Source organism: Apium graveolens, chromosome 2, assembly GCF_009905375.1.
Source record: "Apium graveolens cultivar Ventura chromosome 2, ASM990537v1, whole genome shotgun sequence".
In the NCBI taxonomy this organism is placed as follows: domain Eukaryota; kingdom Viridiplantae; phylum Streptophyta; class Magnoliopsida; order Apiales; family Apiaceae; genus Apium; species Apium graveolens.
Genome location: NC_133648.1, coordinates 46,637,717 through 46,665,064, shown reverse-complemented (window position 1 = coordinate 46,665,064; position 27,348 = coordinate 46,637,717). Strand labels below are relative to the sequence as shown.

The 27,348-nt window shown below is 34.1% G+C and overlaps 3 protein-coding genes across 7 annotated transcripts; 2 read left to right on the top strand and 1 right to left on the bottom strand.

Moving 5' to 3' along the window:
- Window positions 1-5,076: 5,076 nt before the first annotated feature.
- LOC141707375 (uncharacterized) lies at window positions 5,077-13,386 on the top strand. Of its 4 annotated transcripts, none has more exons than XM_074510501.1 (15): window positions 5,077-5,253; window positions 6,080-6,134; window positions 6,255-6,363; window positions 6,437-6,544; window positions 8,663-8,767; window positions 8,899-8,982; window positions 9,087-9,202; window positions 9,326-9,427; window positions 9,518-9,631; window positions 9,741-9,797; window positions 10,547-10,613; window positions 10,702-10,755; window positions 11,595-11,669; window positions 12,430-12,465; window positions 12,791-13,386. In XM_074510501.1, the coding sequence occupies exons 2-15, from the start codon at window positions 6,115-6,117 to the stop codon at window positions 12,881-12,883; spliced, it is 1,140 nt and encodes a 379-aa protein (XP_074366602.1). In that variant the 5' UTR covers window positions 5,077-5,253; window positions 6,080-6,114; the 3' UTR covers window positions 12,884-13,386. The 4 variants fall into 4 exon arrangements, with proteins under 4 accessions (XP_074366602.1, XP_074366603.1, XP_074366601.1 ...); XM_074510502.1 differs by having other exon boundaries at window positions 6,071-6,134; XM_074510500.1 differs by having other exon boundaries at window positions 6,014-6,134.
- A 1,837-nt stretch (window positions 13,387-15,223) lies between these two features.
- On the top strand, window positions 15,224-19,456 carry LOC141707373 (UDP-xylose transporter 1). Of its 2 annotated transcripts, none has more exons than XM_074510498.1 (8): window positions 15,224-15,435; window positions 16,221-16,355; window positions 16,481-16,665; window positions 16,805-16,872; window positions 16,976-17,108; window positions 17,365-17,526; window positions 17,618-17,887; window positions 18,062-19,456. In XM_074510498.1, exons 2-8 carry the CDS (start codon window positions 16,232-16,234, stop codon window positions 18,149-18,151), a joined length of 1,032 nt encoding a protein of 343 aa, XP_074366599.1. In that variant the 5' UTR covers window positions 15,224-15,435; window positions 16,221-16,231; the 3' UTR covers window positions 18,152-19,456. The 2 variants fall into 2 exon arrangements, with proteins under 2 accessions (XP_074366599.1, XP_074366600.1); XM_074510499.1 differs by lacking the exon at window positions 15,224-15,435 and adding an exon at window positions 16,049-16,070.
- Window positions 19,457-20,075: 619 nt separating this feature from the next.
- Window positions 20,076-26,879, bottom strand: LOC141707372 (aberrant root formation protein 4). Its single transcript, XM_074510497.1, has 14 exons — window positions 26,696-26,879; window positions 26,427-26,606; window positions 26,107-26,256; window positions 25,934-26,006; window positions 24,996-25,171; window positions 24,849-24,908; window positions 24,324-24,474; window positions 24,164-24,229; window positions 23,767-24,038; window positions 23,619-23,690; window positions 22,173-22,250; window positions 21,898-22,101; window positions 20,912-20,963; window positions 20,076-20,447 (listed from the first exon to the last, which is right to left on the bottom strand). Exons 1-14 carry the CDS (start codon window positions 26,777-26,779, stop codon window positions 20,230-20,232), a joined length of 1,836 nt encoding a protein of 611 aa, XP_074366598.1. The 5' UTR covers window positions 26,780-26,879; the 3' UTR covers window positions 20,076-20,229.
- Between the last annotated feature and the right edge of the window lie 469 nt (window positions 26,880-27,348).

The following is a 27,348-nucleotide window of genomic DNA, read 5'->3' as shown; positions in this document are numbered from 1 at the left end:
AATTATTCTAAAATTATTTCGGAGCCAGAATTGGCCAACCAAACCCTGTTTTTTAACCCGAAATTGATCCAACGACCCGTTTTAATTCCGAAAAATGTTTTAAAAATCATTTTAAATACCAGAAAGCCTATTTATGACCAGAGACTTCTTTATAAATAATATATCATTGATTACGTGATGTATTATGTGCTATATGTGACTTGTTAATTGACTATCGGTCTATATATTCGGTGTTTACTTAATTATTGCATAACTTTCAATCCGTTAATCGGATTTGGGTAAAACGAAGGGTAGATAGAAGTATGTGTTGAATAGAATTCCATGAGTAAATTATTGATAGATACTTATGATATGTGAGCAGAAGAGGCAAGACGTATGAAAGGGAAACAGGTAGTTGAGGAGTAAAACGGTTGTGATTGGAAGCGAGTGCAGTGTAGTAAGCTAATACCAGGCAAGTGTTCTGAACTTTCTCGAGATATTGTAGTACTTGATAATCCTGTGATATTGCAAGTGCTTTGAAGCACAGAAACCTAAATCCTGATTTCAGTTATTGTTCTTGAGTCATGAATCATATTCTTTCTAATCCATTGATTATTGTATACCCAAACAAGAACCACAAATCTACGATACTACTCCACAAATACATACAAACTAAATACCAGACACTGAAATGAACTATTATATACTCAACCCATGGTATCTTATACTTTGAAAGACCAAATCCTTGAAACCTTGAAACGTTGATTCCTTTGTTATCCAATTCTTTCATTACCCAGCATCCAAGCTTTTAAATTGCCTTATTGATCCTTACAAGGATTGAAACCCTTTCATTGTTAAACATTTATTGTTGTTAATGATTTCAGTTATTGTTTATTATTGCATATTCTGTTATTATGTTAGAATTGGATTGTTTTTATAAAATTGTGGACCAGAATCGTGGTCAGACCATATAATGGTCAAGTTAGGCCAATGTGTGCCTTGGATCCAGTAGTTAGAGCAATGTTGTGTGCCTTGCTCGGGGTTAGTGCGTGACTGATCAGCAGCCTAACCTTGATTTTTAAATTAAAAGTATAATATCTAATTCTAAATCATAATCCATTGTTCACTTGATATCATAACCATATTCACCTGATGATCATTATTCTCAGTTTTGTCATTGTGACTTGCTGAGCTAGTTAGCTCATTTGTGCGATGTTGTTTATATTCTTTCCAGTTAAAAAGGAACCAGTTGGTAAAGAGGATCCCCAGTCCAGCGCGAGAGCTAGGGGTTCAGGTTGAGAAAGCTGAGCTAGTAGGCTTCTTTTGGAATAATTTAAGTTTGTAAAAGTTTGTAATAATGTTTAATACTCAATTTGAATTTGAAATAGTCGGGATTTGAACGGTTTGTAATATATTAGTGTGTTTGGCTTGTGTGCATACTTTAACCTGTTGCGGTCCGTGGTGGTTGGTAAGTAGGGTCATTGCATATATTATTATTATCTTTATTATTGTTATAAGCAGGTTATAATTAAGGTGTGTGTGTGGACCCCAAACTTCTGACCCGGGTTTGGAGGGCCCCACAGTTTTGACCGAGAGCAAGCTTTGAAAAATGGGGTGATGAAATGCTTCTTTGATTTACCTTGGTTAATTGGTGTGATGTTTTATTTGTTTAGTTAATCTAACCTTGATTTGATTAACTAAGGTCATAATACATGGCCATAAATCATCCTTGGCTAAATATCTTTTAAACCATGCTTATGTCATCAAGCACATGTCATCTTGCATCCACTTGTCCACACCTTGTGGTTTGATGATGTCATAATCCTTTGCTTCTTTTACAAGCTTGGTCTCTTGGTCGCTTATTTGTTTTACGGTTCGCTTAACTTTCATTCTCGTTAATAGTTTGAGGGATCATATCCGGGATCTTATTACTTGGGCTTCCCTGAACCTTTATTAATATCTTATATTCCTTTAATGATCATCTGCTATAACCCTTGAATTTAAATACTTTTAATCATTTTACCTTATACTTAATTCTTTTGGTATCTGGTGGATTTTCGGGAAAAATCAAAGTGTTCGAATCTGAATTATGACGACCTTTACATACACTCATTTACTTTATGGAATACTAATACGATCTCAGAATCTCCATAACAGTACTCCTATATAGCGTGGTTTGATAATTTTACTTATTCAGCATCATCAGCAAAAAGCTACTATTCATCAGGGTTTCAAATATTTCCAAAAATTGGGGTTATTACAATCGAAGTAGGGAACTTAGGAGGGTTCAAACCCGGAAGGATACCGACTCTGATAAGCAAGTCATGATAAACTCTGATATGCATTTCTGTATGAATTTGTGGGGAATTGTTAGAAAATGGAAAGTTTGAGGCATGTTTAAAGATATGTACGTGATGTAATTTTCTAAAACTAATTGTTGGAGGTTATTCCTTGTAATGAGGACTTAAACATTCATATTTGGATCTAATCCATTTTCTTAGTGTAATCCATATAGAAATTGAGGTGAAGTTAGTAGTTTGAAATGGCTTTGTATATTTTGTCTAGCATTGATTAAGTAAAGATGGGTGTTGTGTTTTATATAGTATCATGTGCAAGAGTAGTATACCAACTACGAAGGCATGTGGGTGTGCATGGTGTTATTGTGTGTCTCGCGTGCGCGCGCACATACACGCGCGCCGCCGCCTCGCCTCGCCACGCCACGACTCGGGTTGAAGGGCGATTTGGGCGAATGTCTCGGTGTCTCACGTACGCGAGGCAACCTGGGCGAGGAATTTTACTGCTTATTTAATTAAAATATTTATGACTTATTATATTATTTTAATATGAATATTGAATCTGAGTAACAGGGAAAATAAGTAATTACTTATCAGAAACTATAAACTCTGATTTGCTGGAATACTGATCAGGATTTGCTGAGTCTGACAGATCCTGACGCTGGTCAGAATTTGCTGAGACTGTCAGATCCTGACGCTGGTCAGGATTTGCAAGCTGATAAATCCTGATGTCTAGCCAGGATTTGCTGAGGCAAATACTGATGGGATGGATCAGGATATGTTGTGGCTAATCCCGATGGGCTGACTGTTACGTTTCTGATTCTGAGATATTCTATTAAATGCATTTTAAGTTAGAACATTTATTTTAGTTAATGATTATCTTCAGTTACGTCTTAGTTTTGTATTATATACATAATTAAACGTTTGTAATTGTGAGAGATATATTGAATCACACAGACTTGTGAAACCCTAACTGAAATTTCTCTCTCTTTCTCTTCTCCAGAACATACAAATTATAACATAGGTTTTATGGGCGAACTGAGGTATGAGTCGTTTTTTTAGTGCTACGTATTTCAGGACGAAGTACTCTATGCTGTTATATCCTGAAAGTGATCCTGAAAGTGATATTGCTGCAACCTAACACAACGTAAGTAGGGTAATAATCTCTTTAAAAACAGCCTAGGCTTCTCAAAGGTTAGGCGACTCAGCTGTTGATAGTGCTGTCAGATTTCAGATTTGTTAAAACTTCTCTTAGAGTTAAGTGTTCTATTCGATATTCGTCAATTCTACTGATTTATCTTATTGTTTTGCCTTCGTGTTTGTTTCGTTGTTTGGTTAAATTGCCTGTTTTTGTTAATTTTGATTAATGTAACTATCATATTATTGCGCGCAGTGTTAATTATACTAAAAGTTACAGCAGAATCTTGAGCTGCAGAGGAGAGCTTAAGGTGCTTTGAGAGTGAGGTTAAGGTAGTGAGTTCAGATGCAAAATGCAGAATGCACAGATTAAGGAAAAAAAATGATAAAGCAGCCAGTAGTAACTTTAGAATAAAGAGAAGTTACATTAGACCAGCTAATTTGATATCAGGAAAAAGAAATCAAGAGGGTCCGGATCAAAATTGTGTAGATCATAATTTTTGATAGGAACAAGTTTTCATCTAGCAAATGTAAGTTGACATGAAGAGCATAAATATCTAAAGGCAAAATTTTTCCCTCAAGATACTTACAGAACACACATCGAAGAGAGACGCATTTCACATTTTATAAAAATAACAAACAACATCCATTTTCATTTTTTTGTCCTAAAATAAATAGGTATTCTGAGATATGTATTCACTTAAATTGAAAAATAAAACATGCAACTGAATGTGTATTCCTTTATATTGAAAAATAGAACACACGCGTGTTTGTAAAATTTTTAAAAAAATCCATATACTTTTTTGAGATACGTATTCAGCAACTATTTTAGGTACTGCTGAACCCAAAAATAAAACATTTTGGTAGCAAACCCTATATCTTCTCGTGAAAATCCATACATAAATTCACTTGGGATTATAAAATAACAAGCAGCAGGTGATGCCATGAGAATACAATAGTCAATAATTCACATTCCATTATCCAGGTTGATACTCTACAGTGAAACGCATAAATTCACATGTACCCCTCCTTTCAAAACACCCTGAAAAACGAGGATCTCATTTTTCAAGCATCAACTCATTTTCTGTGGCCTATAATAATTTTCTAACACCTAAACAAACTTTTATGTTATTTGTTCATTGGAATCTAGTCCATAGCTCTTTGTTTTACAACTTCATCATCTGTCCGCATTTTACAACAAGAATCCTTTGTTTAAAGTTTTGAAATTTTAACATATCATTTACAACACATTTTGATTTTTTAAAATTTTCAATATAAATTAAATTAAAAAATCATGTAATATTAAACAAAATCACAACCTAAGATCCCCTTAGTTTATATAAAACTAATATTATACTCAAGATAATAATATAGTCCGTTGAACCCCCATTAATTAATAATCAATACTCTAATTTCAAAGTAATAAAAATCTATTTTTAATCTGGATAAAATAATAAATTTATTTAAATAATTATTTTACACATTTCACCCTTTTATTTATTTATTATGTTACAATTTAAAACTGGAAAGGGGCAGCAAAAAGATGAAACATGTTAAAAGTGTTGAGGGGTGACACATGTTGCTTTCTTGCAAACTCGACAAAAGTACTTCCTACCTTCTTTTAATTATTCTTAACAAAACCACTACTTACAAGTTACAATTATAAAATAAAATAAAATAACTAATTATTCGATTATCAAACATTACCAAGAGAGACGAGATATTATTCATTCTTGCCGATCTCGTCCTTTTTCAGAAATATATATAATTTTATACACACATATATATATATATATCGACGGTCGTGTTTGTGTTCATATTGCTCATTCTGCTAGACACACTTGTATGTTCACACCCCTAATTATGTTTTTGTTTTGTGTTAATGTTGTTGAGTTGGATTGTTAAAGTTTTAATGTTGTTTTTGGTTGATTTGTTTGTTGGGAAGTGTTCTAGATTTGATTCTTGTTTGTGGGTTGTCTTTCTTTTTTAGTTTATGTTTTGTAATAAGCTGATTTGGGGTTTATCAAATCAATCTTTGTGTTGTTTAAATCTCGTTTGTAAGTTTGATGTTTATGTAAGAACTGTGGAATCTTTGGATTTGTTGAAATGGGGTGCTGTGTTTGATGTTGATTTCAATTGTGTGTGTATGTGTTTGTGTGTGTCAGAGAGAGGGGGAGGGATGGAGGGAGAGAAAGAGAGAGAGTGAGAGACAGAGAGAGTTTACAGTGCTATAGAAAGTAGAAACGATTTGATTTCAATCTACTTGTTAGATTACATTGTACTGGGTTGTCTTTTACATTTTGTTTCTCTGGATGTGTTTGAGGACCGGAAATGGGTTTTGAGTGTATTTATGAATTTCGGACTATTTTCTACAAAATAATTTGTGAGCTTATATGGAACTTAATAATAAAACCTGAATAACATGGGTCTACTTGGTATAACTTAAGTGTAGTTTGTTTGTTGCTTTCTGAACAAGAAGTTTTGACCCGTTATTATTCTTGTTAGTTTATTTGTAAGTTAATGAAATCGGTGATATCATAATGTATGGAATAAAATGCTTGTTCAATATTTCTAATTATTATGTAATGTTTTTGAGAAATCAGGCCAAAGATTTTGTGAACTTTACGCTCTGTGTTACATTGATTTTTGATTTCATAAAGATTTATTAGGACGTAACCGTTTGAACTGAGGAAGTTTACCAGACATGGGAAACATCCATCGCAGGTTTGTGAAGATATATGTCCGATTGTCCGTACCTTTTTATGTGTTCAAGGGGCAGATGAAGGTTTTGTAATATGGCTTCTAGTTAATTTAACCTGCTTTCTTCATTTTTCTTATTTTCAGTGGTTCAAAAAAATCAAATGATAGTGCGAGACTTGTTATAACAACCATCATGGGAATGGTATTCGGCTATTTTATTGGTATTTCATTTCCGTCAGTTTCCCTTACCAGGGTAAGTTCTTTCAAATATGGGCATTACTTCCTTTTTACGTCACTCTCTATTTCATTATTATTCTGTCTTTCAGATCAACTTACCTTCCAGCCTTATGTCATATCATGAGGAGAATATGAAAGCGGCTGACCGCAGTTTTCCTGAAAATCTTGGTTCAGGCAACACACCTACGATACCCAAGGTACTCTTTTCTTGCAATTTACTAACTCTTAGCTTGTCGAAAATGTATCCTTATTTTTACTAACAACTATCCTCAACAACGTAATTGTCTTCTTCTACTCTTCAGGTTTCTGCAAATTCTTTCCCAAGTAATATCCTATAATAACATGACGATTAGTCAATTGATTGGTGAATGGATCTTAAAATTCCGATATAAACACATCGCATAAGTTTGATGTATAATATATATGACTAATTACTTCTGTACATTCTATACCGTGTTACGTGTTTTTTATATGGTCGCTAGTTTACAATCGTAAAGGAAGACATAATTGTATCAGAACTTGATCTGCTTATTATGAAAATTATGGAAACAAATAGTATTGGAACCTGCAACATAGGAGTTGCAGCTTTGGGAAATCATGCCAACCGTGGTTTAGGTGTAATTATAAGCATGGTACCGGGTTGTCTGACAAGTCGAGTCGAGACTAGTCGTAGACTAGTCGGCAAGGTATAAAATATATAAATATATAAATATATAGATATAAAATATATGTTTGTTTTAACCTCTAACAAACCATTTTTTTTCTTTTTCTCTAAATATGAGCCATCTGCCACAAGAACAACCATTGTTTGTAAGTGCAAGTGTGTGTACTGTGCAAGTGTCTGTGTATACACATGTTTCTGTTTGTAGAACATTTATATATTACATGTTTGTGTGTGTGTTTTAATATACTGTATGGTGTGTATATATATATATATAAGTGTGTGTGTGTGTGCGCGCGCGTTTATACAAGAGGAAGAGGTTAAAGAATTGATGTATACCTTAATCTTCGACTGGACAGGACAGGACAGGAGGCGCTGCAGACAAATAGAATTGTACTGGGCTTTTGTTTTAAGAATATTAGGTTACTTAAATGGGCTTTTTTTGGAACTGGACTTCTCTTTTTAAAACATTTAAAACCCAGTCGAACAACGACTAGTCGACCCAGTCGACCGAAAGAGCTATAAATACCTAGTCGAGCTTTTAAGTTGACCCTTGCTGACCGACTGCTCGATTCGTCGAGCGAAGTGACAACCATGATTATAAGACTGTGTAAGAAGGTGAAGGTCTGATGGTCCTTGTTAGTTATAAGACGAACTCATATTACTACGGCTATCATCGTATTAAGTACTCGAGTATCTAGTGCAATGAGAAACAAACTTATAATAAGTTATAACATAATAAAAATACATACAAATAAATATTTTTCCTAATCACTACTTGTTCAAAATAATAAAACTACTAATAAATTACTAATACTAAATACTAACAAAAATTACATAAGATTAATATTTTAAATTCCGTGCTCCGCATCTTAAGTATTTGTGAACTCAGTATAGGTGAGGACTCTATGGATGGGGCGGCGGTACTTGATTACTCCAGCAGTTGATGCACTCGATGAACTAGAACATCAGTAGTACTCTGAAGTAACAAAAGAATAAAGAATCCCTTGGTCAGATTTGATTGTTAAACTTTTCCTAGGCTATAGGTTATGTTTGTGAGATTTACAGTATTAAGGAGAGTTCTCTTGATATAGGAAAAGAACTTTGTAGGTGCATTTTTGGTTGTTTTTTTTACTTTGTGATAGTCAGGGTTCAATTCCTTGTTCGCATGAATCCATGTTATTATTTTTATTGTGCAAGTTCTTTAATCATTATTCTTTCCGTAACCTATACCACTATGCTATGTTACTCGGACTCTTCGTTTTACCTTCGAGTACATGTGTCGGACACTCGACACTTGGACATGGACACTTATTTTAGGCTAAAAACATGTATGTTTTTCAAAATGATGCCGAGTCCGAGTAACACCGCCACTGTGTGTGTGTGTGTTCACTCAACATATAGTTATCGGCTGACGGCCATGTGTTTGGGCTAACATGCAACTCAATAATGACTGAAAGTACTTTAATTAATATTATGTATAGATATTGGTACTTGATAATAACCATTTTATGTCATATTTTATGTAATGTTTTAACATTATTTTATTCTTCCATTAGTGATACTCTACACCTGCACCAACCAGTACTTGAGCAAAAGTGTTTATGATTTTATATTAGCTTTATTTTGGGATTTTATTTTGTGTTGCTTTTAGATCTTTGTTCCATCTAATCCTCGCGGTGCTGAGACGTTGCCTCCGGGAATTGTGGTGCCCGAGACCGATTATATGTTAAGAAGGTTATGGGGTGACCCAAGTGAGGTATGCATCTTTAATGATATTAAAGCAATTTGCTGTAACATTTTTTGCATGGCTACTGTCTTGGGTTTTAACTGTTATTTAGATTAACTTTCCACAGATTTGTGCTTCCTTGACAGAATTTTTATTTTCAGGACATAAAAAAGAAGCCGAAGTACCTGGTAACCTTTACAGTCGGTTTTGATCAGAGGAACAATATTGATGCAGCAGTCAAAAAAGTAATACATTTTATTTTTTTAAAATCATTTTATAATAATGTGTAGGTTCTGATGCTTTATAATGTGTAGGTTCTGATGCTTTTAGCCATGTACTTCTTTTGTAGTTTTCGGATGATTTTCAGATTTTGCTTTTCCACTATGATGGCCGGACTAGTGAATGGGATCAGTTTGAATGGTCAAAGCGTGCTGTTCATGTCAGCGCTAGGAAACAGACGAAATGGTAAGGTTTTTCGTTGTTTTAATTCTGTTGATTATTTTCCATGAATGAGTTCTCGAAATCAGGGTGTGCAGGTGTTATTAAGAAACTAATATTGGAGATCTCTCTTTGCTTTAAACTTATTAGGTGGTATGCGAAAAGATTTTTGCATCCTGATGTTGTAGCAGCCTATGATTACATATTCATTTGGGATGAAGATCTTGGTGTCGAGCACTTCAATGGGGACAAGTATTTTCTTCTCTCTTAGTCAATGTGTCGTATATGATTTCATTGTGATATCTGCGAGATTCTAGGAAATTGATAAAGCGGCATCTGTAGGTTTATCGAACTGGTTAAGAAACATGGTCTCGAGATATCCCAGCCAGGTCTTGAACCCAATAATGGACTAACATGGCAGATGACAAAGAGGAGAGGTGACAGAGAAGTTCACAAGTTCGTTAATCATCTCTGCCTCTTGAAAAATATGCTATTTTTGTTGTTATTCTTGTTTAGAAAACTTGTTTATGCATGCAGTATTATAATTTTTAAATTTAATCATCAGGGATACAGAAGAGAGACCAGGCTGGTGCAGTGACCCACATTTGCCTCCATGTGCGGCGTAAGGCTCTCTGTCATTCTCCCAGATCAATCTGATGTGTTAAAATTTATTTCACCCTGATACGAATCTATGATGTTTTCATTGTGTGAGGATAATTACGTGATTAAACACTAAACTGGATCCATTATAGAGCAGCCAACTGTCTAAGCATTATTGATATAACAACTATCAGTGGTAACCATCGGTATAGCTGCAACAGTAAATAGCTATCTTGCAGCTACTTATGTAGCTTCCTCTAAGATTAGGTCTGCTGTTCGTATTAGTTGAATGCAAATGCTGGTGTTTATACTTCAGGTTGTTAATGTGTTAATGTCTTGTTTTCTGCATATTTGCCTTTAGTTTGCTTCTCTTGTTCTCAATCAGAACTCTTACTTCAGATAGTAACTCGAAATAAAGAATGGTCTGTGCAGTACTTCAAGGAGCACAATGATAAACCTTTTGATATGACATTTTTAAATTGAGTTCAGTGTCAAATTTTAATGATATATATATATATATATATGTATGTCCTTAAACCGTTTAGGAGTGTCATTTTTACCCTGCAAGTATCTGCCACAAATATTTCTGGGATTTATCCTGATATATATTTTGCTGCGAGAAATTAATTAAGGATACAAAAGCTCACTGAGCACATGAACATATACATGCTATGCGTATTATCTTGTATATAATTATATTACTTTTAAGGTTGATTGCACCTTGCTCTGGCAAGTAATTTGTTTGTACTATTATATAAATTTTTCATCCAGATTTGTGGAGATTATGGCACCAGTATTTTCTCGAGAAGCATGGCGGTGTGTGTGGCATATGATTCAGGTACATTTGTGTACTCCCAGTCCCAGATAAGTGATTTTTTTAATGCTTATTAATCGAGTTCTTTTTAAAATGCTAAATTTCTTTGTAGAATGATTTGGTGCATGGATGGGGTTTAGATTTTGCCCTGAGAAGATGCGTGGAGGTTAGTGGATATTTTACTTTTTTAATAAAGCGCCAAATTCCAATCTTTTGAGCTTGATGTTATTACAAATATATTATTGTCATTTGTTTTTATGAATATTTATTCGGCCAGATCCCGGTAAAAACCTCAAATAGAGACTACTAATGAATTTAGTATGTTAAATTTTTAGCGGAATAAAACATGTTAAATCTTCGTATAAACCAGAGGAACTGTCCTCCAAGTCTGGAACAGTAAACCATGAGGAAAATTATAACAATTATGAATTGGAATTGACATAAACAAGAACTATAACTAGGTAACTGTTGTACAACTGTGACTAAACCTACGACATTGATGAATTGACAATAAAATGCCGAATTATATCGAACCTTTTGAGATTCTGTGGTTTCTTTACAAAGTTTTGATTTGATTTGGACCCTATATTTACAAGACATTGACGCTCTTCTGATTGTTAACCCAATTTTGTTGCTTAGATGACCTACATGAATGAAACTTATTCATTTTGCTGTAGTTCTTCCTATCACTTCTTCAAATTGCTGTCATAATCATCATTTTCTTATTACGATGTCGTCAGCTATAAAATGTTTTATCAAAGATCTTGCTGCATATGTATATTGCAGAAGTATGAATGATTCCTTATTTTCTGTACATGGCATGGAAATATGTTAGTGGCCTACTACTAGCATTTGGAATATTTTTTGTATCCTTCAGTTGTCACATGGTGGATTCATTTGGCTGTGTGATATTGAACACATTTGATAATAGTAGTTCATTGGTGTACTAATTATAATGTCTTCTCTCTTTATCTCACTCTCTCTCTCTCTACACTTCCTCTACAGCCTGCACATGAAAAAATTGGCGTTGTTGATTCACAGTGGATTATTCATCAAGTAATTCCTTCTCTTGGGAGTCAGGTGAGACATTAACTTGAAACTAATGAAGCAGCTATCTTTTGTATGCTTTGGAAGCACCTTCTTGTACCAATCTAATTATTGGATCTGAATACACTTTTTTTTTTACTCGAGGCATGCATTAACTCTTAAATATTTTATTTTTTTCTATAATATTTGTGAATATTTATAAAATGCCCCTGCATGTGTGTGCTGAGATGCTGGTTACTAGGATGGGCTTCCAAATGGCACCGGATAGGTGACCTATTGCGAAGTTAGCAGAAACTACAGAAGGAACATCCAGATATAGTGTCCGGACTAATTCATCAAAAATAGACTTCTTTGCTGTGCATCTGTAGCATGAGGAAATCTTATATAGATTTAATATTAGAATCTCAATCTTTGGAGGAAGAAGATGTGCTGATAATTATCTTCATCACAATCTTTTATTACGTACACAAACTTTAAAATTGAGGAACATATTCCATATGAAATTGAACTCAAAGTAATTGAGTGCTAGGATTTTTACGAGGCTGTAGCATTGATTATTGAGTGGAAGCTAGGATATTTAGGAAACTATTATGTTCTTTAATACCGAGAGAATGTGGGATTTCTTGCATCATTTGTTTGCATCAAGTGAGTTCAGAATTTGTACTCTAATTTTTTTGTACATTCGATACCCTGTTTTTTTGTCCATTCTTCTCTGCTTGTTTATTTGATATATGTTGAAATTCGCTGCACGGGTCAAGGATTTCACGATACTTCTTTTTCATTGTATTATCAGGGTGTCTCCGAGGCCGGTAAAGCTCCATGGGAAGGGGTACGTATTATCTATTGTCTACTACCACTGTTAAAACCATTTCCAAGTTTCCGCATGTATCTACTCGGAAAGTTATATATATTTTAACTTTTTTGCTTCTTTATTGGTGAACCGAAATCATTTCAAATGTTAGTTTTCTTTCTTTTGTCCAATTCAAGTTGTCTTTTAAATTGTGCACAACAGTTAAGGTGACCCCGAAGTAATTATTACCAAATAAAATTACTTTTTGTCCCTCTATAATGTATATGTTAAGGTCTTTTGAATTGGAGAAGGTTTTAGTCAATTAGCTTCAACTAAATTAAAACGACTTGTTTTGTTTTCATAGGTGAAACAAAGATGCAGAAGCGAGTGGGCTCTCTTTCAAGACCGTCTTACAAATGCAGACCAGGCATATTTTATGAAGCAGAAGAAGGGTTAATGAATAGTACATGTTTAGCCGCTCCACCTTGTAAATTTCCTTTACTCGTTAACCCATATTTCCGTTCAAGGTAATGCGAAGGGTGTTTTAGAGCCGAGACACGACAGGCAGATATATAAATTTAGAATACCGTGGGCTCCGCATTATTTGTACAATATGAAGCGCCGGAGAGAATGTAGATTGTTTGTGCATATACATGGATGTTGAACTTGGAGGTTCAACTTTTGTAACTATATCTGGCAATCTTGCATGTTTGCAGTTGTACCGCGGCGCTTCTTCATTGTTGTTCAGCAAATTATTTGGTTATTATTGTATTCTCGACAGATCGAAGTTAATGCTCAAAGTTTTTTAAGACCACAGACAAATAGTTGAAACGAAGTGGCTATGAAAATATTTTCACCAGCTTTTGTAATTTTCTTGACATGAGTATAATTTGAGGTCACATGTTTAACTTTAATTGTTGTAATGACTTGAAAGTTTTAAATAGCAGTCCTTGTTTTTTAGTCTCATGCAGTAGAGGTGGAATGAGAAACTTCACATACAAAATTAGTAGTAGAAGAAGCAAGAATGGAAAAAATGAAATTAGGGGTGCAAATGGAAACACTGAAACTGAATTGAGAAGTCAGAAAAATAACAAACTGAAAATAAAACGTAAAATAGAAGGCAAACTGCTTACATGTGTAGTGTTAATTTATTTAAGATTAGTGAAAGAGTTTCAATGCTTCTCCGTGAGGTGACCTGAAAAGTAAACGAGAGGAGTTTGCTCCACTGCTCAAAACTGGATCATTGCAATTAATTAAGTATAGGATATGAGCACGATCGTATAAATTAATTTTATGCAATTTCACGTGCCTTAGATTTCGTTCCTTTCCGTACGGATACGATTTACTACAAGTAACATTTAGCATTGCCAAAAAAAATAAATTAATCCCAATAAAATAACAATAAGTAACATTCATGCATGCACCTTATTTGTAAAAAGTTTGAATTCTAATTCTATCGATATCCCCATGGATGAAAGGAATGAATAAAAGGTGTGTGATGATTGGAGCTTTATAGATAACTTAGAAATTGGTAACAAAGTAAAGGTAAAAGCAAATGTTAAAGCGGTAACACCAAGTTGCTTGTTAAGCAATTCCAGGTGAATATATTAGGAAAAGTATGCGACCTCGTTGACAATGATAAACAATAAAAGATGGACAAGTTGTAGAAAGGGAGTAATGTTGTAGTTGAAGGCTTAAAAATAATCAAGTTGGTGAGTAGTTGGAGTAAGGTTAAAGCCAATTTGCCCCAAAAAAACATATCATATCTCACACCAACCAAACTGATTTTCCAGGTACTTGGTTAGCCCCCAAGTTTGCTTGCAATGACATCTATCCTCCTTTCTACTTTTCATTTTCTCTCTGCCCCTGTCCTATTCCTATCTCTCTCACACATATATTATCCCTTCTTTAACACACATACATACACCAATTGCCCATGCCACCTAATTGCATTTAGTAACATCCTTACATATTTACATTTCTTCTTTTCATCCTCATCCTAAACAACTACTCATATTCTTCCTTCTTTTGTTAGTTTGACCCTAATTTACATGTACTTCATAATTTTTAAAATTTTACTATTTAAGGGATTATGTAATTTCGGGGTTTCTGAATATTTTTCATATTCACCCACCTCATTCTAATAATGATAAATCTAGCTTATATTAATTGACGTAATTTTTGTATATGCACAAGATTCACCATTTTATGAAGTAGCCGTCAATTAAAATGAGTTAATTTATAAAATTTAGTATTTATTAATTGTGTCAAGAGAAATTGTCAATTTTCGGCACTCCCTCCAAATGACTAAAATACATGTTTGTGCTAGATATGTATATATTACATCTTTCTTTTTTATTATATCCTATTCATTTATTTATCAAATATGTGGATCATTTAAATAACTTGAAAATATGCTAACTATGATAGATTAAAGTTTCTACATTTGATATGGAAGAAAGTTAAAATAAAAAATTATTATTTCTAATGAGTTGACAAGTTTTGACACTCCTAAAAGATATAGGTATTGGACATGCTCTTATAATTTTATTAAGGAATTTATTTATGATTTTGTGTATCTCAAGATTTTTATTGCAAGTGGGATTAGAGTATGATATCAACTTTATTGGTAACAATAAGAAAACTTTGTTGTTAAAATAATAAGCAAAAGCCAGTCTCAGATCTTCTAAACACTAACAGCTTTGTTGCTTGCTTATAAGAGCCGTTACTTTCTTCTGGAACTTGGACTAAACTCATATATATTAAGCAACAAATGCAAAAGCAACAGTTAACAATTTACAAAAAAAAAAAAAAATTAAATAAACAAATAGAAAACAAATGTACCAAACCACCATACAACAGACACTTCCTCAATTAAAAAGGCTGCAATTTTTTCATCTCATACAAGCCTCCCTCTCCTTCTCTCTCTCACCTAAAGTCACAGCATTCCAGCCAGTCTCCGGCTCCGATCATCGCGACATTTTTTTTATATCTGCAGGTGTCAGCCAGGTGAGTATCTGCACAAGTGACAAGTCTGTTTTGTTATATGTTTTTCTGCATTGACGGATGACATTGATGCTATGCATAATTATACATAAAAACCTCTTTACAGCCTATATATAAGTTATAAGCGTTGCATTTCTACTTATGTTACACTATTACACTTTGAGAAATGCTATAATCCCTCCCGGAATCCCAAATGCTGAGTTGGTTTCCACATTAATGAAATAGACCCCTCGTGCATTAATATGACTTCCACGGATAAAATAATATCATTTGGGAACATTTATGGGATCCTTTTCGGGATATGTAGTATTGCTCTTACAGTCTTACACCTTACTACTTTTGTATGTACCAAAATTGGATATTTGGAAAGAGAGGTTGAGAATTCGGCATGAGTTCAGTAAAATGTCGAAAGTTCTTGGTAATGCATCACATGTGAGTATTTAAATTTTGGCAACAACGATAATAAAAGCAAAATCTATAATTCTTTACTTGCATTAAATACATAATCTTACGATATCTGTCTTTTCTTCTTGTCAATTTAAGCAAAATATTTTCTTTTGTAAATGTAGTGTCATCAATCTGTCTATAAAAATTAGCAGGAGTGAAGCTTCTGTAAACCTCTTCATTGTTTCAGACATGTAATCTGTTAGCCTCTGTTTATTATTGCTGCTCTCACATTTAGAGTCTTTTTACTTTTTTGTAACTTCTCTGTTATCGTTCTAAAATAATGTTACAGTACAGTATAAGTGTTTTGATATATTGCTAATGATTAAGCATAAACTTTGCAGTGAATTATAAGATGGAGAAGATGATGATGGGGTTTCAATTGGGAGTGATTGGTGCATTGTTTCTCTCTGTGGCCTCGTCGGTGTCGATAGTGATTTGCAACAAGGCGTTGATGAGCAATCTTGGCTTTCCATTTGGTACTTGTTGACTTGATTACTGTTTGAGATTTTCATTTATATGTTTTATAATTTTACTTATCTAATCGTAATTTTATTATGAACATAGCTAACCAATTGTTATTGGTTATGATTATGATCATCAGCTACTACATTGACAAGTTGGCATCTAATGGTTACATATTGCACATTACATGTGGCTCAACGGTTGAATTTCTTTGAGACGAAATCTATTGATATGAAGACTGTCATCCTCTTTGGCATCCTTAATGGTGTTTCCATTGGGTTTCTTAATTTGAGCCTTGGCTTCAACTCTATAGGTTTTTACCAGGTACATATCTTTCTTCCTGTATATAAGTGTGTTTGCCGATACATATTATTTTGTTCTACTAACTGAAAAGTGAACAAAATTTGTTCATATTTATGTTTCTGTTTGATTCATTTTTTTTTTCTGGGTTCTAATTCTGCAGATGACCAAACTAGCGATTATACCATTCACGGTGTTATTGGAAACCATTTTCTTAAACAAGCAATTCAGGTAATATATCTGCAATTGGGGTGAATTATTAATATGATATTTTCTTTGTTAAGTAGAGTTTTAAATTTTAATTGCTAACTAATTTTTCCATTCATGTTTGCAGCCAAAAAATAAAGCTCTCCCTTCTGCTCTTACTTTTAGGAGTTGGGGTGGCTTCGGTGACAGATCTTCAGCTCAATTTAGTTGGAACAATTCTTTCTCTTCTCGCAATTGCAACTACCTGCGTTGGTCAAATTGTATCCTTTCTTACATCTTCACTGCAGAAATATGGTTCCAGTTTTTTTGCAAAAAATGGTTTGTTACAATGAAAACACTTATTCTGGAAGAGGCACGGTAGGTTTTGATGATCTGAATCTATAGCAATGTTACTATAATAGGTAGCTCAGTAGCATAGTCAATATTCGTCCTCTCTTGAATGAGTGTTTGTGTTTATGTTCCTGCTAAAAAAGGATGATGAGGAAGTTTACCCTTAACCTATGGTACTAATTTCAGCTCACAAACACGATACAAAAGAGGCTTAATGTGTCTTCCACTCAGCTTCTGTACCAGTCAGCCCCATTTCAAGCAGCAATCCTGTTTGTAACAGGCCCTCTACTGGACCAGTACCTCACAAAGCAAAGTGTTTTTGCTTTCAGTTATTCTCCTCTTGTCTTGGTATACATATCTTAATTTGATGAACTTGCAAACGCATAATTGATGTATCCATATATAGGATAATCATGTGACATTGTATAATATGATGCAGGGCTTTATCGTTCTTTCCTGCTTGATTGCTGTATCAGTTAACTTCAGCACCTTTTTGGTCATTGGAAAAACATCACCAGTTACATATCAAGTTTTGGGACATTTGAAAACATGCCTTGTTCTTGGCTTTGGATATACTTTACTACATGACCCGTTCACTGCTAGGAACATTATTGGAATCCTCATTGCTATTCTTGGCATGGGCTTGTATTCTTACTTTTGCACCTATGAAAACAAAAAGAAACAACTGGTTGATCTCTCCTCTCCTCAGGTTTGATTACTCATCCTCTGAAATCTTTATGTGGTCTGTCGACAAAAGAAATATACAATAATCTTGTTCGTCTGTCTCGACAGATAGAATGTTAATTCCTGGCTGCTTATGATGGTAACATTTTATTTGCTTTGATTGCTGAGAGAACTAATTGTTTGGTTTTGATGATTTCAGGTTAAAGAGAGGGACAGTAATACACCACTTTTGGGACATCAAGATAGAGAAAGTGAAGTTAAGAAACTAAACAAGGATTCTCTTGTCTGAGATGTTAGGATTTTGATATTAAGATTTCTTTCAAGATCTTTGTGGTCTTTTTTTTTTTATATACTTGTTCTCAGTCAATTGATGAGTGTAAAGGGTGGTGATTCATTAAATACTTCCAATAATCAAATTACATAAATTGTAGATTCAAGCTCAAAATCAATTGAATTAGCATAATCGGCTTAATTCTGAAACGGTTTAAAAATGCACAATCCTCATGCCTAAGCCCCCCAGGGCTGTATGGGTATCGTGCTATTTAAACAGCAAGCTCTTGTTTATATGCATTGTCTGGTTCATAATAAGAAAGGCTAATGAACATGGAGCCAAAACCTTCACAACCTCTTGAACTTTCTCCAGCTCCTCCTAAGCAATCAATGGAAGAGGAGATAGTCTACAGCCAAGAATTCTTGAACTTGGTTTCAACTTTGCCAAAAGAGAAGAGCATTTCCTGACCCAGCTTGTATCAATACAAAGGCTTTTGGTTTTCATTAGCACGTTTTCATTTCAACCTCCCAAAAACGATATCTTCCTTGTAACTCCTCCTAAATCCGGCATGTCATGGTTAAAAGCGATCATCTATGCTTTACTCAACAGCGAAAAACACAATCCTCACCAGTCACCACACTTTGCTAGCAAAAACTCCCCATCAGCTTGTTCCCTATCTCTGTGATAGAGGACGATACTTCATTTGATTGCAGAATAGTTTTCCTGTGCAGGGACATCAAGGATACATTTGTTTCCTTGTTTCACTTCATCAACCTGCAGCATGGAAATGCGTCTTCCAGTTCACTGGAGAACGCCTTAGAGTTGTACAGCAGAGGAGTAAGTGGAATTGGGCAGGTTTGGGATCAAATCTTGGGATATTGGAAGGAAATCCTTGTGAGGACAAACAAGGTATTGTTTATGAGGTATGAAGACATAAAAGCTGAGCCTTATTTTCAATTAAGATGCCTCACGCTATTTTTAGGAAAACCTGTCTGAAGTGGAAGAAAATTGAGGGTTGCTTGATCAAATCATAAGTTTGTGCAGCTTTGATAATATGAAGAAGCTTGAGGCTAATAAGAGCGGAAAAACGTTTGGTTTAAAGAATCACACATTTTACAGAAGAGGTGGAGTTGGAGATGGTAAAAAGTATTTAGCTACGGGCATGGCTGCTAGGTTGGATCAAATTACTGAAGAAAAGTTTCGTTGTTCAGGATCATTCCTTTGATTATATCTAGGATCCATCCATAAAGTCTTTTATGTTTCATATCTATGATCGATATGTATAAATCTGACAGAAGGAATTATAGAACCTGTTCCACGTGATGTTAATGCACGAAGCATTCTACAGATTAATTTGCAAGTATACAGATGTTCAAGTCCCTGTGAGCTTAAAAGGTGAAGCATTGGTTTAGTGTAATAATCAACTGGTCTGGTCGAGGGATCCTGAAGAGATTAGTGAATGATCGTGATCTAGCCTGACTAATTTAAACAGAAATATATTTCTACTGAATAACATACCAGTGTGTGGATTTCTGCCCAGCTAGTCAAATTGAATGGCAATTGTTTAGAAAAAGAGTCAAGCAAAGGGCTAAGAAGAGGAAAAGATTAAAAGACCATGAAAATAAACCAGAAGCTAATACATCATTCCCCAAATTATGTTATTAAAATATTTTCAAATAGTTAGTTTCAACAGTAGACTGATTTTTGCTCTGAACATCAGTCCATTGGGAAATTGTTTCCAAGCCTAGAATTCTGCTTGACGTACATACAAATTCTCCCATGGTGCAAAAAAGAAAAAAGAAATTTCATGTGCTGGGAATGAAAGACAAGGAATGGTACAAGCTGTGTGTAACAAGGATTCTAGAGAAAAAACAGCCTAGGTGATTACTATTGAAGTTCTTTGTAAAAACCATTTGCTAGTTTAGACAACCTTACTTCCCATGTCAAACTTCTCTTTAGAAACAAAAACATTCAGAGAACTAGCTAAATCTGCTTTTATACTTTATCAGTGGTGCTTTAGACAAGTAGAATTCTATATTTTCATCGAAAATTATTTGTTAAAGTTAAACGAGCCTAATATGATACACAAACTAAAATTACTTCATACATTCTTCAATGAGTTCAATGCATCGATGCAGAACTAACTCAACAGGGTTAAGGGCACACAAGGCTTCAGAGTCTACATGATCATGATTATGATCCGCTTCACTTTCTGCTGCTATGCTCCTCACCAAAACACGCAGAGGTAAAAGCCATTCCTTGTAAGACTTCCGTAAATTCTCTTTATAAAGTGCACCAGTGTAATTCGTTTTCCCTGTTTTGCATACAGCAGTCAGAACTATTTGCGGAATTATAAAAAAAATCATTTTTTCATGATTGTTTCTGGAAAACTTAAATAAAACTTTTGTGACCAAGTATAGTTGTAGCAGCAAAATTTGGGCTTACTGAAGAACTCAAAGATGCAAATTCACAATTTTACCTTTGCTTGACCTTGTATATATGGCCTTCAATTTCCACTAACATGCTATTTTATTAAGTCTAATTCATGATTCTCTTGCCTTATTATTTAGTTGTTAGCATTGCTAAACACTCCACAAGTTTCCACTTTTAACTGCTTCCTGGATTTCAACTTATGTAAATGTATTTCAGAAATTATAATCATACAGCCCAAAACATAGCCACATGTTTCAAAAAGACGCCAAAGAGTTAGCACAAGAATTTTTGAATCGTTATACCAACTACACATTGATAATAATGAGATTTTAAGGATTATTATACCTGTCGACTCCGTGATCAATATATATCTATACAAGTTGAGAGCTGATAGTGCCTGCAAAACATAATATAGACCGGTATCAGTCTCCATTTTAACTAAAAGTTTAACCAGTTCAACTATAAGAGGTCCAGCATAATATTTCCACAGTGGGACACCAAAAAAGTTTAAACAGAAAATTTGTTCGAAATTAGGAGATCATCATCCATCATCCTTCAAGAATGTTTGCTTAACTGTTCAGTATCAAGGCTATAGTTTCAGTTATTATCAGTGCCATGGCATATTGATCATACATTTGTAGTGCATAGTCTGTCTACTCCATCCCTAAGAGTTAAAAAAATAGTTAAATATGTAGTTATATTTTAAGCACCACAACGACAAAAGCCAATTAGCAATCCAGCTCCCGATATCTCAATAGAAAATATAAGCAGTCAAGCTACCAAGAACTCAAATGAAAATCATCTTATCTTGCAAACTTCACGGACTAGTTTAATCATTGATGGCTGAACTTATAAAAAATTATTAAATTCGAGACAGACACAACCAACGAGCAGAATAAAATAGGAAGGTAAAAGTTAGGTGTAAGGATTATTAGCACGGTAGATTTGTTTAATCAGTATACAATATTTATAGGGCATTGTAAGAATCGTTACTTACACTTGGACTACATAAACTTCTCTTTGGAAAAATTCTTAGTTGAGATTTGATTATTTCTTGGAAAATACATTGGGGTGACTGAGTTGCGATTCAATAACCCAATTGGAAATTCTAACTTGGTATGTTAAAAGAGACGAGTTATCCATATGTTTGGCATCAAATCTACTTTTCTTGGTCAAAAAACCAAAAATAGACAATACAGATCCAAACTTAAGATGTAGTAGTAGTCTTGCAAAATTTGGCGGCAGTGAGCAAACAATTAAGATAGAGTAAAAAGAGAACAAACAACTATAAGATAAAATGGAAAAAAAACATATTTTCGAGAGAGAGATACCGCATCACTATTCTCCGGTAGTATTGGGGGACCTCCCTGTGGAGGCTTCAATATGAACTCCACTAATTCAAGAGTCTGGACACTCCAAAACACATTATTTTGGGATTCTAGATATTTTACTTCTGGAACACCGATTCCATTTGCAACTGTTTGACGACTTTCCTTGTGCATTTCCCCTCTTAAACAATCTAGTAGGATTGCAATCTGTACAACTCACATCTGTTACTATTCAGTTTATTAAAAAAAATCAAGCAAGCTGACCTCTTGCAACTAACCATGGAAGACGAATCACTATGCTTGATCAGAGAAACCAAAATATCAAATCTTTGTCTAGCCGGGACATCCATAAGTACCTGATTACATGAAGCAAATCACTAAATATCAATATCCATGTTTCACAGAAAAGACTTGAATAAAGTAAAACATTATATATAATTCGATCATGCACACAGATACATAGATTCACGCATGTATAAACTACAGTATATTTTATATTATATGATAAATATCAAGTTAAATAACAATATCTGAATCCCGTATAAATTATGATTCCACTGACTATATGCTTTGCTTAAAAGATATAATAACAATCAGGAACCAGAGTTTAGCAGAGGACAGAGGCATTGCTTTTTAAGCTTACATTAATAACTAACTAATAAAAGATGGATGCGATGACTACTACAGAGGAAAAAAGGAAGGTACTTCATGAGTAAAGGATGCAATATCGTCAAACCTTTAACACCTTAACTCTTATTAATACAAAGATTATATGCAATCTATTTTAGAGAGGAACTATTTCCTTAATAAACAGAACCCTCTAATTCCTTCAGGCCAAATCTTAAGCTTTTTGAAATGTATGTGAAATTGCAACAGCGCAGCAAATGTACTCAATCTTCCCCCAAACAGATAACATGAAAATTGCAACAAAATCTGATAAACTAATATATGTTTTTCCCTAAAAAAACTAACATATTTTTTTTGGATATATTTCACTTCGCCAAGTTACACTTAGAACCTACTCAGACTAAGAAAAGAGAATTCACTTCACATAGTTGCTATAAAGTTTAAATGTTACCCTTCCCCCATACGTGTTACATTAGACAGATCTATGAACGGACTTATTAAGACTGCGGCATTTTTTGGTGGAATGAAAGAATTAACACCAAGTAAGTTGTGTGAGTTCAGTAACTTCACCCAGGTCTTGAGAATCTTTTCTAAAGCAATCTTCAGAATGATTTTGTAACTCTTTCTCGCAGTTAAGCCAGACATGTACCAGCCAGAAGGTTTCTTTTAAAGTTTCAATCGGTTTCATATTTTGACTACATGTTACCTGCAGATGCACTTAATTCAAACTAAATACTCTAAAATCTAAAGCTGATAAAGTAGTGTAACTGAAGAAAAAAATTAAATAAACAAGAGTGTAACTTATGCCACTTTATATTAAATTCAACTCCCTTAATTAGAACTTGTCATTTAGAGCATCTGTCCAAACGTTTAAACAAGAAGATGTCTTCTGGTTTAGTTGTACATCACATGAACATCAAGGGTATATATATTTGTAAAGTAAAGAAGCCAAGGTCAAGTAGTGCCTTAAATTTGTTCCCTGCAGTAAAGTAGCATGTCACGCTTCACATAACCATCAAAAGAGCTCATACTTGATAAGAGTACGAAGATATTTGCATCTACAAGGTAGATCAATAGATAAAGTATAAATTTCTTACCATTTTGAATGAATCGAAAGCCATCTTCCGTATCACCCTATCTGATGCATACATAATGACCATTTGAACAGCCTGAAAAGTTTATTATAGTTTAAAGAATGTGCTTCAAAAAATGATATGTATAAGATATCTGCGGGAAAATATTGACCTGCAAAGAAGCACATAGATTTAACATACAAACTGAGTTGTATTCGTGTTCATCATGCCTACTGTTGGGGACTATGCCTTTCATTATATCAAGCAGGAATTGTATGGCATGCTTCTTTATTATCCATGAGAGGTTGACACATAAAAATATGTGCCTCAGCAGGCCCACAGCCTGCCACCTTTCTGTCTGGTGATTTTTCAACTCATCTTTGAGTTTAGCCAAATCCATCTCAGCAGCCAAAGGGGCCTCACTGGACATCTGACCCCAAACCACTGCATTTTATCAACATAAGTATAAAATGCAAGAAAAGCAAGAAGCACTAGATTTCACATCTGTAATGTTTACAGAATCATATGACCTGCAAGGAACTTGGAAACTAGAGAGACTAACGATATACCTACAAGTGCTGCTCCAAGGTTGACATTAGAAAAGCATATCATAAAATCCTCTTCACCATCCATACCTTAGTAGAGCAGATATAACAGTTAATCTCAAAAATCACAATACAAAATAAAAGTGTAAAACTCAGTAAAAATGTAGGACAAAGAGGTAACTACCTTGAAGGACAATGCTGGTTAGCTTGTCAACACCAGCACCTGCTATCAAATTAAGGTATGGCAATTGACAGTACTGAAGATACTGAAACAACTGTAACACCAACGGAAAACATCTTGAAATCACATGCCCCAAGCAAACTGAAGTAGAAGCCTGTGAACCAAGAAAGAAGTTAAACCAAAAATAAATCATTAATCGCAGCATAAAAAAACAGCAACCAAACAGAGGTGATTTGATTTAACTCCATACAGGGATGCCTTTGAGATGCTACTGGAATATAAGTGGCATAAGATGGGCTCTAATTCGAATTCGATTCATCTCGTTTTGTTTATAAAGAATTTGAGCTTGAGTTCGAACACTAAATTTTCTCCATTTAACAATTCAGCTAACTTCAAGTCTATTAGAAAATGATTAAGCTCAAGTTGATAACAAAAAAAAAACCAACTCGAATTACAGCCTTAAGCTAAAGTAAAGAAGGTAAACAAAAGCACAATTAAAAAAATTATTGTATATTCACGAGTATTAACCATGATTTGCAAAATGGTTGGGCCAAATAGAGCACGGATCTTTTCGTTGTCTTTCCCCTCCTGCTCCAGAAATTAAAAGATCAGCATAAGGATTTGAATAGAGACTAGAACAGCCTTACTGAACAAGATTGTACAATAGTCACCAACCAACTTTACACAGATCGTGTATATGGAACTAGCTATTCCAATCGTTTTACTGAACAAGTCCTCGACATCCGCATCCTCATAATCTGCTTCTGTAGATATGGATTTCAGTATTTTGAGTACTCCCGGAACCACAACTTTTACTTGCTCAAAGTGCCTTCTCTCAATGGTTGTTAAAACTGAAACGAAGAAACACATTCACTCCTCCAGAATTCATATTCCATAAAATTAAAGCTCATTTACTCAATAGAAGCTCTCACAGAACTGATTCTGTGAATTCAACACTTAAACCAATCAAAAGCTTGTCATATTCATATTTACTCAATAGCAGCTACGCATAAGCAACTTTGTTTATTATCAGTGTAGATATTTGAACATGCGGAAAAAAGACCAAGGACAATGAGAATACATACACATAGTTATAAACATTGCTTCATTACACAGATAAGATAACAATATTTATTTAGATCAATAAAGTAGTGACAGTAAATAAACTTAGGATTTGACATTCGCATTCTCATTAGTTTCACAGTGGTTTATATCAACACTGTACTCTATAGTTAGATACTTGTTATAACAAGGAGTACTCAGAGGTGAAATTGCAACTCTATTAGTGCTTCCTACTTCTACTGCATGCACAACATTCTTGTGTTTCTTTTAAACTGAAGTAGAATAATTTCATGTAAAGTACATTAGCACTTGATTTAGAAAAGAACAGAAGAGCACAACATATGTGAAATATTACCAGATATTTAACCTGATAAATTGATCGATGTGACAAGTAAATAAAGAGTAGCTGAAACAATAAAAATAAACTAATAGTAATGAAGCTAACTAAATCACATCAAGCAGTTTTACGTAGATAACTAATTCCATATAAGCCTCTAATATAATCCTCAAACTTATCATATTAGTCGATTCAAATAGTAAACAACTTATACCTTTTGCGAGTCCACTAAATATAATAGCGTAATACCGACAACTATTGCACATTGCGACTTCACAATCTAATGCCTGGTTAAAACAGAAATGAACGTGAAATATCAATATCAAAACTAGACACTCGCATAAAAACTTAACAAAACTTCCCAAAATATACGATCAACAACAATACCTCGCAGAGAATGGAGAGCATATCCCGAGGACTACAAGTGGCAATAAACCTATCGATAATACTCTCACAAACATCTATACACCTCTTTGAGCCACTCGAAAACCTAGCAACAGCTTTGGGCAACTCAAACGAAATTGCATCCATAACATCCTACATAAAAACAAACAGTTTAACAATCTAATACGCAACTCAATCATAAATCCGCGAAAATCACAGTAGATTTCATAGATTCAAGTACAGCAAACTAATCCGCGCCTAAATAATCACTTATTATCGAAAATCAAAATCGCGATATATAGGTGAATTCACAGATTAAAAACCTGATCAATTGAAGTAGACGAGATATATGTATGTATTTCAGAAAGTACTTGGAAAGCAGTGTTCTCAATTTGTGCATTTTCAGGATCTTCCTCAACTGAATCAGATATAGTGTTGAGAAATTCGACTAATTCGGATGTGGAGATTGGCGATTGGCTCGAGTTTCGAGGCTCGATTGTCTCCTGGAATTGAAAATAAATCATACAGAGTTATGAGTGTGAGTGTGTCTGTGTGTGATTGAAGATGATGTGAAGGTGAAGAAGAGACTTACTGTGGATGAAGAAGAGAAGGAAGCTAGAATTTGACGGAGGCGAATCGCCGGCGGAGTGTTGAGATTTTCCGGTGAGATTGACATGGTCGAAGATTCAGAGTTTAGATGAAAATCTGTCTAGTCTAGCATATAGTCACAGACGTGTGTATGTATTAGCGGGAATTTTTTTTTTTGGTTTTAATTGCTGTTTCACGATGGGCAGGGTTCGGCTGATTTTGATAAAATTGAAATTTCATTTATTTACTACCCCGTTCCTAAATATATTTCGTGTTTTGTTTTTAAGGTCAAATAATTTTTCTTATTTCCGATTGAATAATGCGAGATATCTAAAAACGGTTCTAAAAAATATTCCAAAATAATACATGACATAATGTTATCGATAGAACATATATATACATATTAGGTCCATATCGTTAATAAAATAATCACCAATTATAATCAACTAATCATTTTAGAACGGTTTTTGAAAAAATGGCATTTTTCTTTCCATTTTAAGTCATAAAAATATATAAGTTTATTTACAACTTTATACATCACAGAACTAAATTCCTACTAGTGCTATATTACAGTGCCATATTACCGTGTATTTACCCTTTTACCTCCACGCTTAAATTCAAAATTAACTACCCTGATATACCGCCTACAATCTTGCA